The following is a 15498-nucleotide window of genomic DNA, read 5'->3' as shown; positions in this document are numbered from 1 at the left end:
TGGGGAAAAAAAGGAGGAGGATTGGCAATAGATGTTAGCTCAGAGCCGATCTTCCTCAGCAAAAAAAGAGGAGGATTAGCACGGATGTTAGCTCAGGGCTGATCTCCCTCACAAAAATAAAAATAAAAATAAAACATACCCATATATTTTTAAGACTAATAAAACCACTCAACTTCAGAAATAGGGCATAGAGCCAGTATCTTAGAAGCCCTATGTACGTCCATCCCAGAAGTAACCACTACCCTGAACTTTATGTGAGCCGTATTCTTGATTTTTTAATAGCTTTGTACCTACTATATATCCATAAACAATATATCATTATTTTTTTTCTGTTTTTGAACTTTATATAAATGGGAATCATACTGAATATTTTCTGCTGCTGTGAATATCAATGTCCTCGTTTTTTAAAAACTTTAAAATTATAAATATTTAAAGCTTGTACAAGTGTATAAGGAGTACAAAACAAATACTTGTGTAGCCACCTTAGTCAAATCTTAATATTTTACTATAATTGCTTCTGGTTTTTGTTTTGTTTTGTTTTTAAGAAATAGCACATCATCAATTTGGTTGAAGCCCCATGAGTGCCCCTCCCTGGTGCATTCCTGTCCCTCTCTCCTACCCTGTTACCCCCAGAGGTGACTACTGTCCTTCATTTGGTGTTTGTCATTCCTACGCACCTTTTTGTACTTTTCCTACATAGACATTTATAAACAGTATGTAATAATCTATGCATGTTTTTGAACTTTGTAAGTACATATTGAACAGTGTTCATCTATAACTTGCTTTTGTCACTGAACATTATGTTCTTGAGATTCATCTCTGTTGGTACATGTGGCCTTAGCTCATTCGTTTGAACTGCTGTAAGGTACTCCATTGAATATAACACAGTGTATTTATCCAGTCTCGCCTTGATGGACATCTACGATGGACATTCTAATTTTTGTTATCACAAGCAATGCGGCAGCAAACCTTTTACCTATCTTCTTATGCACATGTGGCAGTGTTATAGGAATGGAATTGCTGAGTTATGAAGTATATATTTCTTCACTTTCTCCGTACAAAATGTTATAGAAATTTACATTCTCATCAGTGAATGAGAATTCCCAGTGTTCCATGGCTTTGACACCCCTTGAGTATTGTTGGGTTTTAAAATTTTTGTCGATCTAATGGGTATGAAATGAAATCTCATTAAAGTTTAAATTTACATTTCCCTAAAATACTCCTTTCCTTTAGTTCAACAAGCATCGTTGAGTGTCTCTCCTGTGTCGTACACTGTACTAAGTGCTAGCAGTACTGAAATAACTAATTCATGGCCCCTGCGTTTAGGAGCTCACAGTCTTGGCAGTGATTCCTATCTAGGGCGGCATATGAGAATCACTTAAGGTGTATTTTCAAAAATCAGAAGTCTAAGGTGGGGCCCAAGCATCTGCAATGTTAATTCCTTGGTGATGCTGATGCTCACTTCCAATTGAGAACCTCTGATCTTGTGGGAGAAGAAGCCTAGCTGATTCAGTCTGGGTTCGTTTATGTGGACAAGGTGAGAGAACCTGGCTCTTCACTGGCCAACTCTATGGCATCCCTTTCATCTTGAGATTCTTCTTACAATTTTATGTGTATGTCTCATTGAGTATTGGAATGAGTAATTTGAATCTATAAAGTACCTCAAAAGCAATTGCTGAACAAAATATAAGCAGAGGCCAGATTTCCTATAACTTCAACTCTCTGAGTCAGCTGAAAATCTGGAAGGAAACAACCACCACCACCACAAGAAGGAGGAGAGGAGGACAGTCTGAATGGTGCCTGAGGAAAACAACCCAGAGCTCACACTCCATCACTTCACATTAGTGGGGCACCTGCTCCGTGCCAGGTTCTGGTCTAGGGATGGCGAGTCGGCCATACCTGACTCTTCAGAAGCTGAGACACATGTGCGACGAAGTAGACGAAAGAAACAAGAAGAGGCAAGAGAGGAAGATAATATTAAGACAGAGTTGGCCTTGGTGAAAAGTGGCAAAGAAGCTGCTAAAAAAAGGAAACAAATAAAGTAGAAGTTGTTTATAGTCAGGGGGCAACAGCATGTCACACCCTGGAGACCTCAGTGTACCACACTAAAGGCACATCAGCTCTTTTAACAATGGGTAGAGGGATGGCGGGGGGAGGTGCACGGGGGGTGCTCTTAGGTAGGAGTCATTTGGAAAGAGCAAGCTAATTCTTCCTTAACACTTGAGGCCATCACTTATGATTTTTTCATATCCTCTCTGTCATCAAGAAAAGGCTAAATTATTTTCAGTATATTATTTTCACTGAGATATGAAGGTATGTACAAAGTTTAGAAAGATTCCATCAAAATAGTTAAAATTTAAGCACTGTGAAGGCTTATGCTATAGTTACCAAAATTTCACTTATGTGAAACAATATATAAAGCCAAATTAAAAAAAAAAAAACCCTAAGGAAAAGAGGGAGTAAGAAAAGGGAATAAGTATTTATTTACTACCTGCTTGGTGTCTGTTCAGTCCTTTCAACAGCACTGTGAGATTAGAATTCTTGTCCTCATTTTGCAGATGAGAAAATCAGGATTCAAAGAGATGAAGTATTTTGCCTGTGGTCTCACCACAAATAAATGGTGGGGCTACATTTGAACCCATTTTTCTCTGACTCCAAAGGCTGTGCCTTTATCTGCCATACTATGCTATCTCCTCCCATATTAGGATTTTTAGAATTCACAGCACAATTCAAGAAACTTCAGGCTTTAGTTTAGTAATACAAAAACCCCAAAGGTAACCTGTTTACGTGATGAAATCACATGAAAGATAGTGAAAATCTGAAACCAGTTTAACAAAATCTGGTTAATATTTAGTCTCCCCGTCACTTAAATAAAAGGCAGTTATGGTAAAAGGAGACACATTTGATTTTTAATGCCTTGGATAGGGATACTTCAAATTGGAAAACTTTACTTTTGTATTTCTTGTAGGTGAGTATTTTGGATATGTGGTGTTTAACTTTCTAGCGGTTAGAATCCATGCGTCTCAAAGGTTTAGTCTGTAGTTAGTACGGTTGGGGGTGGTTAGTAAATAAATGGCAGATTTCCCTAATTGTTTTTATACCCACTCTGGAGATAACCTGGGAATGACATATGTACACATGGCTCTTAGGAAGAATCGGCCTCAGATGGAATCACCATTGGAGGGAGAGTTTACAGCAAGTCAATATGGGGTTAAAACTATCTCCTAACGAGGCTTCGAGGAACTGGAGAGGCCTGGGAGGAGTGGAAATGGGGACATAACCATAACCACCACAAAGTGAATCCCTAAAAAAGAGTATCTTCCCTACTAACCCAAGAACATAGGAATATATAGTTTGGAAGGTTTGGAGAAATGAAATAATGGCTGACTTATGAATAATGGTGAAAATATTTGATGATGTGACTCTCAGGGAAGCAATTATGGTTAACCCCTCATTTGTTTGGTATTTTCAAGGATTGAACTGTCCCACATAACTGAATTTTCCAGACAACTAAAACTTTCCTATTTATGTGCCTTGAATGTTTTTTAACCATGCTTGGTGGAAATATTTCTGAAATAGATTATATAATTATCCTGCCTTCTTCAATAGAAGCTGTAAGAAATAACATTTCCTTAGGTGCTTTTGACTGCGAGTCTGAGAAGACCCGATTAAAAGAGGTTAAATAGTTAGGACTTGTAATCGTCCCACGTAACAAGAAATCCAGTTCCAGGGATGATGAATTCGGCAGCTCAGTGATGTCAGGCTGACTTTCCCCTTGTGGTCACAAGCTGGGTGCACAGCTCCAAGCCTCAAGATCTCACATGATAAGATCTAAGGCAAGAATGAAATGGGGGCTTCTCCTTACACGTGTCTTTAATCAGAGAGGAAAATATTTCTCAGGAGACCCCTAGCTGTTTCCCCTGGGTCCCATTGGCAGGACTGAGTCACATTTCCTTGCCTTGGTTTTATGGAATGGCTGCGAGAGTGAATATCCAGCACTTTCAGACTCTCGAGTGGAAGGAGGGCTCTGCTCATATAAAATAAGGATAAAGGTGGCTATTGGGGAGGCAACCAGGAGTGTCTGCCATGGTTACCAAGATTGGGGGTGAACGTGATGCACAGTAAGAGCTTGAGGGATGATTGAGCTTTCTCTTCCCACACTGGCCCCAGACTGGGATTCTTTTTGATTTCCTGAGTCTGATTTTATTTGTTATTCTCTCTCTTTCCTTTGTGTCAGACTGCTAGTTATCACTACTTGCTCTTAATGTTCCTTGTCCTCATCTTGCCATAATTAGATTTTTTTCCTGGATAAATAACATAATCCAAGTTGTTAGAACTATGCCTGAAATGTTCTGAGTGAGAATTTGACAGCTGTCCTGTGGATCAGACATGTAGTATGGCGTTTCTTTTGGCTGTTCAGGGTCATATTTCCATTGTTGAAGTTTTGGGAGAAGTGAGGAGTTTCTAGAGTCTTGTGAACTTAGATACAACTTTAATGAAGTCTTCTCATGGGGAAAGGATTTGCATTTGGGGTGGTTAAGCTTGTTTACCAGAGAAGATAAACTGTCTATCCATCTGAACCTCAGCATGGTTTAGGTAGAGGTGCTTTCAGCTCCCTCCCAAAGGGATGGTGGGCACCTGGAGAGCGCCACTAGCTCTGGGACTGTGACCAGTGGGACTCGTCACTGCAGCGACTGTCCAGTATGAGGCAAGCTGGTGCAGAGCTTAATTATTCCTGCCTCTGCCAGGGCAGCAGAGCTCTGTGAATGAGTCCTGAGAAATGCCCAGGTGCTGCAGAATTAGAAGTGTTTGGGTGTGACTTGTCTCAACAAGTTCTTGAAGAAAGGAATGCTTCGGAGATGGTTATTGAAATTATACTGAACAAGTGAGGACCATCCCTTCTATGGATAGAAAGCTGACCAAATTTCAGTCTCTGTGTACAGGAAGAGGGAAATCAGGAGCAATAGTCAAAATAATACTGACAATGAGTAACTTGAACCAAATGGAATGATTCTACTCCAGAAATCAAACCTGAGCTAGTAGGCGGGTTGGGTTCTAATGAAGCAAATGGTTAAAATGTTCAGTTTTGATATAGCTGAAACTATGAGCCCAAACTGCCTACAACTCCAGGAGTTCCTTCAGAGCAGGTTAGCTGTTTACAGGCCTAAAGTCATTATTTTACTGCGTGTCAGAAAATCATGAATTAGCCTATAGGCAAACGTTAAGTGACAGAAGCATTTGGGGATAAGGAAAACAAGTTTTGTTTTTTTTAATTCTGACTAATTTGTACCATTCAAATCATTCTTACAAGAAAAATGCAAAGAATTTCTCAAAAATATTTTAGTTATTAACTTTTTCTTATGCATAGAATATTTTTAAAGAAGCCATCCTTTTATTGACTGCTGACTAATATAGACAGGATACAACTTAGTTGAGCAAGATAGTTATATTTTTCTAATTTTTTACTTGCTTATATGTGAATTATTATGTGGATTACCAATTTTATCTCTGAAATACTGTGAGCATTCCTGCTCCCCTAATGATCCAGCCACTGTGTTCAAATTTTAATATTGGCTTCAAATATACTTTTTTAGAAAAATCTGCATGGAGAAATAATCATGTAATCAATGCTTTTTTGGAATCCTGGTACATATCAGTATATAGCTGGCTGGCAATTTTTTTTTTTTAATCAGAACAACTCACTTGCCTAGGTAAATAAATTTGCATTCACATTTGGAATTAGTTCTGATCTTAATTGGGCATTTAGGGAGCCAGAGTGGACGGTTCAGAACTAGGTGAGAAGATCATTTTTCAGCTGATCAAAATACCAGCAACTCATTTTCTACAAAACAAAATAACAGGAACAAAAAATATAATGCATTTCAAAGCCCAGAAAAGCTGGTCACTCAAGAGTCATGAAGCCTGTGGTATTATCTGTATTACTTTGCTACTGAATGGTGACTGTACTTACTTTAAATTTGTAAATTTTTGCCATTGAATTCTATTATTTAAAATTATTGCTTTTTTGAAGGGAAACTTACATGGTAAATACTTTTCATCAATCACCCTATTGGTGATTGCCTTGGGGGTTAATCTGAATCTCATTTTATATTTGGGAATTTATATATAATATAAACATAATCAAAGTCAAATTAAAGTATATGTGAATACACTTTTTTTCTAAAATAAATCGGAGGAAATGAAATGAGTAATCAGAAAAGATATAAACTTAATTTTAGAAAGCAATATTTATCCAAAATGACTGAAGAAGTTATAGATCATGCTTTGTAATATGAAGGGATTCAAAAGGGTTTTCTGAATTGAATTGTTTATAATTTGAGTCAGTCTGTTTTTCATATTTTGTATTGTTCCTATATGTTACTGAATCTCTGTTTTGGCACAAATAGTCGTGTATTGAAATTGCATTGAGGCACTTGGAAAATGTGACTAAAGAGTGGACATTCAAAGTCTTGCCACTTTTCTTTGGTGGTGGTGTGATTCATATGTAGAAACCCCCTGCAGCACTGAGTCAGAGTCAGATACACTCGGAGGGCTAAGAGGCCTACCAACTGGACAAGTTTTTGTGTCTTGTTGTTTTTTTTAAAGTTTGCTACAAACCTAACTTTTCCTTCAAGAAATCATTTTGGGTGCTTAGAGGGCCTAGTCCAAGTCAAATGTCACCCTGAACTGGCGTGGTGATAGATGCATAACTATCTAGTATGTTTTTTTTTTTTTCATATACTTGTCTCATGTAGCCAAAGAGATGAACCTCGTACATTCTTCACAGTAGAGACCTGAACTTACTAAATTGTAGTTTGACATAGTGAGTGTGTTGTGAGCAGGTTAGACCAGTATCCATCAGAGCAGGAGGCAGGATGGCCCAGTAGAAGGAGCTTGGGATTTAAATCATGGACTGGATTTGAGTCCTGCCTCTGCCTAGCTATGGCATGAGCAAGTTAATAAACCTCTTGGAGTCTCAAGTTTGTTCGTTGTTAAATGCAGATGGTAAAAATAACGTCTGCTTTACAGAGTTATAAGTATCAAATTAGATAAAGTATGTAAAAGTATTCTGTAAAGCTAGAAAGTTCTATACACATTTTTCTTATTATTTTTTATATATTAATGTGCCTGTTCTTTGTTCTAGACGTGGATAACATTCACACAAATATACGGTATATACCTTGAGGAATGTGCTATTGAAACATTCTGTGTTTTTAATAATGATTTGCCTCAACTTAAAACAGGAAGTCATTTTATTTTTAAAAATTGAGTTCAAGAACCACAAAATGAACAGATAGAGCACATAATACTTAACAGCAAATATTAGAATCAGTCTATACTGTAACAAGTATTTAGTCCCTGTTGAATTCCATTAGGGAGCTCCTACTGGTTTAGGAGATGTATGTGGTAACACATGTGGAAAAATGTAAAACTACCCAATATCAAAATTCACTGCTTGATTGGAAGTTAAGCAATAACTTTATCTTTTCTGGTGGTCCAGTTGCCATAGCCTATAAAATAGAAAGATTATCACCTGCCCTCTTAAGCCCCTTTCCAAATCCATTCTTTAAGGGCAGCCTCCGTCCCACCTCTTCCATCAAATTCTAGGTGAGGAAGACACTGCCTAACGTGTCTAGAGTTGATGCTATAACGGAGACTTAAAACAGGCATGTAACTAACTCCTCCATGGAATACTGGACAAAGTAAGTGCCATAGGGGAAGTTCAGATGGATAGAGTACCCAGCCTCTGTAGCCATTTCATAGCATTCCTTCAGCATCTATACATTATGCCTAATATTGGTTTAATTTTCATTTATGTGTGATTTGCCTCTCTATCTAGATTGTAAACTCCTTGAAGGCAGGGGAGGCATCTCGTGCTTCTTGTTGCCTCTCTCCATACTTTTTACCTAAGCCTCAACCAGTATTTGTGGTTCGAATAGAGTCTTGTACCCAACATTCAGATTTAGCCAAAAAAATGTGTTGTAAGATGCATTTAAGACCTAACTTTCTTTTCCTCTCTTCTTTCCTTGCAGTTGACCTGCCACTGTTTTTCCCTCGAGACCAGCCGACTCTCACATTCCAGTCCGTCTATCACTTTACCAACAGTGGACAGCTTTATTCCCAGGCCCAAAAAAATTATCCATACAGCCCCAGATGGGATGGAAATGAAATGGCCAAAAGAGCAAAGTAAGTGAATCTATTGTTATTTCCTACAAATAGGAACATTTTGTTTATCTAGTCCAGGGGTTGGCAAGCTACTGCCCGCAGGCTAAATCTTGCCGTGTGCCTGTTTTTGTAAATAAAGTTTTATTGAAACACAGGCATGCCAATTTCTTTACTTATTTTCTATGGCTGTTTTCATGCTACAATGGCAGAGTGAGTAGTTGCAACAGACCACATATGGCCTGCAAAGCCAAAAAGGTTTGCTATTTGGCCCGTTACAGAAAACGTTTGCCAACCCCTGATCTAGCCTCATCAAGTAGATTGATTTTTTTTTAAATGAGTTACAGGATTTATCTGAAATCTGCCTCTCTATTTAGATTAGAGAAGAAATACTAGATAGGAATTGGCGTTGTGGATAAATGGTGTTGATGATGAAAATGTTGGCAGCTACTTTTATATTTTTTCATATTTTTCATATTTTTTTAAATGGAAAATTTCATCTGACAGTAAACAAATAGAATTTATGCTTAGTAGTCAATACATGGATCCAGTACCTAGTTTTTCATATGGAACTGTAATGTCTTTGAAGGAACAGAGTGAATTATAAACATCTTTGTATCTCTGCAGCCATTGTCCAAGGTAGGGCCTGTGTCTTCCTTGATTGAATAAATGGCTACACAAATAGATTAGAACTGTTAAAATCTCTATGAAAGTAGATTGGGAATCTGACAGAAGTTGAAGTTAGCTAGAGTTTGGAATTTAGAGATATAACTATGTGTAGAAAGCTTTCACCAGTCATATGGTATAGGTAAGACTTTAATATCTGGAACACTAGTCTTCATGAACCATGGCTTCCTAGATTGAAGCAACAGTGGATTAAAATCATAGTTTCCAAAAATAACTCATAGTTAGAGTGGCAGGTGGTTATTATTTTATCGCTCTGAAGAGCCATATTCTCACACCTGTGATCCCAGCTGAAAAATGATCAGATCCAAAGAATCACACAAATGAAGAATATTAAGCATCCTCTTCATTTGTTCATCTAGTATTTATTGAGCATCTACCATGTTCCAGGCAATGTGCTCCACACTGGGGATACAATGATAAACAAATTAGAAATTGTCCATGTCTTCATGGAATTTATAGCCTAGCAGGAGAGATCAAAGCCTTTATCATTTCAAACTTCTGCCAGTTTTAAAGTACCTGCTAACAAAACCTGGCCTTCCAGACCTAGAATACTCTTGATTAGTAGGACTTCTTGCTCTTGCCTCCTCCTCCCTGAGACGTCTTTCCCTCCCAGGTGCCTCCTAGCATCTCCTATTCTTTCTGTAGTACAAGACCTTCACTTGTAGCAGGATTGGGGCTCTTTTAAATAATGACAGAGGGGCTTTCTCTAGAAATCCAGGCCTCCCCAGATTCATATGTGGAATCCAGAGCTGTTGTTATCTGAAACTTCAGTGTGCCCTGTCTCCCTTGTTATCTATGATGCCCAAGTCTGAAATTCTATTTAAGGAAAAAACACAAACATATGCAAATATAACTAATAACAATGATTAAGACTTACATATCTTGAAATAGACTTGAAAAAAGGGATGATAAAGTAAGTTTTATGTTCAAGATATTGCAGTTGTTTAATTTTCTGGGCTTTCCCTGTGTATACATAGGATCTGCCCTCAGAAGATGGGCTGTTATTTGTGGTATGTGCTATGGAGTCTGAACCAGACGTGTCTTTGTGGTTTCCATGGCAAAGCTATCTTGTGTGTGTGTGTGTGTGTGTGTGTGCATGTGCGCGCATGTGTTTCTTAAGTAGACATTTTAGCATGTATGAATTGAGTCTTTAAGGAGTTGCAGACCACAAGCCTATGATTTCAGTATAGGAATATTGTAAGTGAAGCCTGTTTATCTTAACAAATTGGTTCAGAGTTGCAAGAGACATTTGCTTTATGTTAACACCAGTCTAAAGAAAACATCTGAAGTAACGTTAAAAAAATCTGCTTTCCACTGTAGTGAGGATGGATCCATTTTAAATGTAATAAAAGAGAAAGCCAGCAGTGCATACTAGGAAGAAGAAATAGTTTAAAAGCTCCCTTCTTAAATTGAACTGAGTAACTTCCCTGGGCTGTGTCAGAAGGCCAGGTAATGGATAAACACAACCAGAGAGCTGGCCTGCAGTAGACGAAATTGGTGCAGAAGGTTGGAGAGAAAGGATAGAAAGAGAGAAAGGTCAACTGCAGCATTCCTTACACGCCCTGTTTCTTTGTCCCGTGAAAATATTGTATGTACACAGTGCGTAAAAGGCTATAATTCACTTGGAGAGCTCTACCCATGACATAAACACTCTCACGGTTTATGAACAGCAGTAGAGCCCTTTGAGTGGAGTCAGCTGTTTATTCCCTCCTGTAGAGGAAAATTCTAAACATCTGAACTGAGAAAGGACCGTTTCTGGCCCTGACCAGGGCTTTTCCTACCACATGTGCTTCTTACTCTCGGCCATCCAGCAAATTCTGTCCTCACAAGTGAAATACTCTCTATTGGGTGAGCACAGATTTTTGGGTTATGCATGCCCCAGTTCCTATCGCAAGTTCTAATCCTGTAAGCTCTGTGGCCTTGGGCAGGGCTGTGAACTTCCTGTAAAACAAGTCTGTACCCCTGCCTACTGGATGGGCTTGATATGAAGGGTCAGTCACTGAGTGGACTTGTGTAAGACCCTTGGGTTTAGTTTCTGCTTTGTCCCACAGTGCCTTTGCTCACCCCTTTCCTCCTGCCCGCTTTCTGCCCCTTCAAATCTCTTCATCCTTCAACATTCTTCTTTATGGTTTTCCCCATCCGTGCTGACTTGCAGGCAGCTCTTTCCCCTCTTCCTAATCTCGGTTGACTGTTGGTCATATGCTGCTTTGAAATCTCTTTCGTGTTGTTCTTTGATTTTTCACATCTTTGTTTATGTCTCATTTCCTTAATCAAATTGTGAGTTCTTTGAAGGCAGGGGCTTTGCATATCTTTTTAAAGATATTTATTGCAGTGTAATTTATATACAATGTAATTTACATACATTGAAGTGGACAGATTTAAATGTATCTTTGAATGGAGTTTTGACAAAGTTACCTTCTCCCCCTTTCCAATTAGTCTCCTCACCCCCAAGACAACTGCTGTTTGATTTCTATCACCTTGTCTTAGTTTTCCCTCTTTTAGATACTTCTTATAAATGGAGTAATACAGATTGTACTATTTTGTGTTTTTTGTGTTCAACACAATTATTTTAGATTTATCTGTTATAGCATTCCTCTTTTACCGCTGAGTAATAGTTCATTATATGAATATACCGTAATTTATTAATCCATTCATCTGTATATGTATATTTGGGTTGTTCCCAGTTGGGGATTTTATGAATAGAGCTGCTATGAACATTCTTATATAAGCCTTTTTATAGCCATATGTTTTCAATTCTGTGGGTAAATACCTGGGAGTGGGAGTATGCGTATGATTAACTTTATAAGAAACTGACAAACTTTTTCCCAGGTCGTTATACCAGTTTACACTCCCACAGGCAATATACGGGGTTTCAGTTGTTCCATATCCTCTCCCACACTTGGTATCATCAGTCTTTTTAATTTTAGCTATTCTAAAGGGGATAAAGTGATACCTCATTGTGTTTTTAATTTTGACTTCCTGATGATTAATGATGTTGAGCATCTTTTCATGTGCTTATTGGTATATCTTCTTTTGCAAAGTGTCTGTTCAAATTTAGCCTATTTTTAATTGGGTTGTTGGTCTTTATTATTGAGTTTTAAGAGTTCTTTATATACTGGTCATATATTACAAATATTTTCTCCCGATCTGTAGCTTGCCTTTTCATTTTCTTAATGGTGTCTTTTGATGAACAGAAAATTTTTATTTTTAATGAAATCTATTTTTATCAATGTTTTCTTTTTATGTTAGTGCTTTTTGTATCCTCATAATTATTTGCCTACCACAAGGTCATGAAGAGATTCTCCTATTTTTTTTTCTAGAAGCTTTGGTTTCGGTTTGATATTTAGGTCTATGATCCATCTCAGATTAATTTTTGTGTATGGTATTAGATAGAGGCTAAAGTTAATTTTTTGTTTATATATATCCAGGTACCAGCAACATTTGTTGAAAAAACTTGTCTTTCCCTGTTGAATTACCTTCATGCTTTTGTCAAAATAAATTGACCATATATGTGTGGGTCTATTTCTGGATACTCTATTCTCTTCCTTGGATCTATTTTTCTATCTGTATACCAATACCAATATTTCTTAAAATCAGAAAATGTAAATTCTCCAATTTTGTTCTTTTTAAAGATTGTTTTGGCTATTTTAGATCCTTTGCATTTCTATATAAATTTTAGAATCAGTTTGCCAATTCCAGCCCCAACTCCCCCTCAAAAAAAAAAAAAAAGCCTGCCGAGATTTTGATTGGGATGGCATTGCATCAGTAGATCAACAAGGGAAGAATTGACATTTTAACAATATTGAATCTTCCAATCAATGAACATGGTTTTATTTAGGTCTTCTTTATTTTCTCTCAGAAATATTTTGAGATTTTAGTGTGGAAGTCTTGCATATTTTTTATGTTTTTGCTTTTATTGTAAATGATAGCTTTTTAGATTTTATTTTCCAGTTGTTGCTAGGATATAGGAATACAAATGATTTTTGAGTATTGACCTAGTGTCCTATGACATTGCTAAATTCACTATTACTACTAAGTTCTAGTAGCTTTTTTTAGATTTCTTAGAATTTTTTACAGAAACTGTCATATCATCTATTAACAGCTGTATATCTTTCTTTCCAATCTTTATAATCTTTATGTTTTTTAATTTCTTTTTCTTAGCTACTTGCACTGATTAGGATCTTAAGTACAATGTTGTACGCAAGTGGTAAGAGCAGACATCTAGCCTTTTATTTCCACGTTAAGGTTGATATTAGCATTAGGTTTTATATAGATGTCTTTATCAGATTGAAGAAATTCCCTTACATTCCTACTTTGCTAAGAGTTATTATCATGAATGGGGGTTAAATTCGGTAGAATGCTTTTTCTGCTTCTATTGACATGATCCTATAGTTTTGCTCTATTCTATTAAAGCAGTGAATTACATTAATTAGTTTTTGAATGTTGGACCAACCTTGCATTCCAGGGATAAATAAACCCTTCTCAGTCATATTTTATCCTTTTTTATATTATTAGATTTGATTTGCTAAAATTGTGTTAAGATTTTTATGTCTATGTTCATGAGTGATATTAGTCTGAAATTTTTTTCTTATGTTGTCCTTGTCAGATTTTGTTAACAGCACTATGCTGGCTTTCTAAATGAATTGGCAAGTTTTCCTTCCTCCTCTGTTTTCTGAAAGAGTTTGTGTAGGTTTGGCACTATTTTTTTCCTAAATATTTGATAGAGTTTTATTTGTGGGAAGAAATTCAATGTCTTTACTAAATATAAGGATATTCAGATTTTTAAAATTTCTTCTTATGTTAGTTTTAGCAAGTTGTGGGGTTTTTTTAAAGGAATTTATCCATCACGTCCAAGTTGTTGAATTGATTGGTATAAGGTTGTTTCCTAATATTCCCTCATTTTCCTTTTAACATCTGTAGGAGCCATAGTGATGTAACCTCTTTCATTCCTTGTAGTGAAAATTTGTATTTTTTTCCTCTCCCTTTTTTTTTTTTTAATAGTCTAGCTAGGGGTTTATCAATTTTACTAATCTTTTCAAAGAAGCAACTTTTAACCTTGTGGATTTTATCCAGGTTTTGTTTCTGTTTTATTAGTTTATGCTTTTATCTTTATTATTTCCTTCTACTTATTTTCAGTTTAATTTGTTTTTCTTTTTCAAGCTTCTTAGAGTGGAAGCTTAGATTATTGATTTTAATTCTTTCTTCTTTTTAATATAAGCCTTTAAAGCTACAAATTTCTCTCTAAGATTTGCTTTAGCTGCATCCCACAAATTTTGATATGTTGTTTTTCATTGTCATTTTGTTAGAAATATTTTCTAATTTCCCTTGTGATTTGTTTTTGAACTATGGGTTTTTTTTTAATAGTTGTGCTGCTTGAAGTTCAAGTGTTTGGGGGTTTTTCTAGATATCTTATTGTTATTGATTTCTAATTTAATTCTGTTTTGGTTGGAGATCATAATTGTGTGATTTTAATCTTTGAAATCACTTGAGATTTGTTTTATGGCCCAACATATGGTCTATCTTGGTAAGTAAAAAGAATGCATGTTCTGCAGTTTTGATGTATAGTATTCTATATACATATTAAGTCAAATTGCTTGTTAATGGTATTCTAATCTTCTGTATCCTTACAATGTGTGTGTGTATTATATCAGTTACTGAAAGGAGGGGTTAAAATTTCCACCTATGATTTTAGGTTTGTCTATTTCTCCTTGTAGTTCTATCAATGTTTGCTTTTTGTATTTTAAAGTTTTGTTATTTAGGTACATATATATTTGGAATTGTTATGTCTTCTTGATAAATTGGCATTCTATCATTATGAAATAACTCTCTCTATTTCTGGTAATACTCCTTGACTTGAAGTCTACTTTGTCTATATTAATATAGTTGCACCAGATTTCTTATGCTTATTGTTTGTATGGTATATCTGTTTTCATCCTTTTTCTTTCATCCTATGTGTGTCTGTATTTCAAGGAAACCTGTTGTAGGTTAGTTTTCTTTAAATCTAGTCTGATAATCTCTACCTCTTAATTGGAGTATTTGGTTCATTTACATTTCATATACTTAATGAGCTGATTGAATTTAAGTCTCCCATCTTACTATTTGTTGTTTAATTTCCCCTATTTGTTTATTTATTTTTTATTCCTTTGTTCTTCCCTTCCAAATCTTCCTTTTGATTTGAGTATTTTTTAGTACACCATTCTCTCTTCTGTTGGATTTTTAGCTATAGCTCTTTGTATCATATTTTAGTTATTAGTACACTAAAATACATCCTTAACTTATCATAGTCTACCATGAATTAATGTTATGACACTTAAAGTATAATGTAAAAACCTAAAACAGTGTAATTCTCTTTATACTTTCTACTATCCTTTGTGCTCTTATACTTATACGTTTCACTTCTACATATCTTATGAATCCCACAATACATTGTTATTACTTTGGCTTTTAACAGTCAGTTGACTTTTAAAGAATTTAAGAAAAGAAAGAAAAATTACATTTTATTTTATTCTGTAATTTACAAATAAAGGTAATGGAGAATCAATTCCTTTCCAAAAAAAACACGTATTTTTAAGTATCTTCCTTGGAACAAGCCATCAGAGACCCTATCCAACCTATATGTAGAGGACGCTGAGACTCACAGTCATCAAG

At 36.1% G+C, this 15498-nt stretch overlaps 1 protein-coding gene across 4 annotated transcripts in view; it reads left to right on the top strand.

Moving 5' to 3' along the window:
* The window catches only part of BABAM2 (BRISC and BRCA1 A complex member 2), a 460673-nt gene that overhangs the window by 405404 nt on the left and 39771 nt on the right, over window positions 1-15498 (top strand). For all 4 annotated transcript variants that reach the window (XM_087436974.1, XM_004418193.3, XM_087436975.1 and 1 more), the window contains one exon: window positions 8034-8187. In XM_087436974.1, the coding sequence (XP_087293100.1) occupies window positions 8034-8187 (154 nt within the window). The remainder of the gene's footprint in view (window positions 1-8033; window positions 8188-15498) is intronic.

This window comes from Ceratotherium simum, chromosome 11 (assembly GCF_057802395.1).
Source record: "Ceratotherium simum simum isolate JZ-2026a chromosome 11, ASM5780239v1, whole genome shotgun sequence".
Taxonomy (NCBI): Eukaryota; Metazoa; Chordata; class Mammalia; order Perissodactyla; family Rhinocerotidae; genus Ceratotherium; species Ceratotherium simum.
The sequence above is the reverse complement of the archived record's forward strand: the minus strand, read 5'-3'. Positions and strand labels throughout refer to the sequence as shown.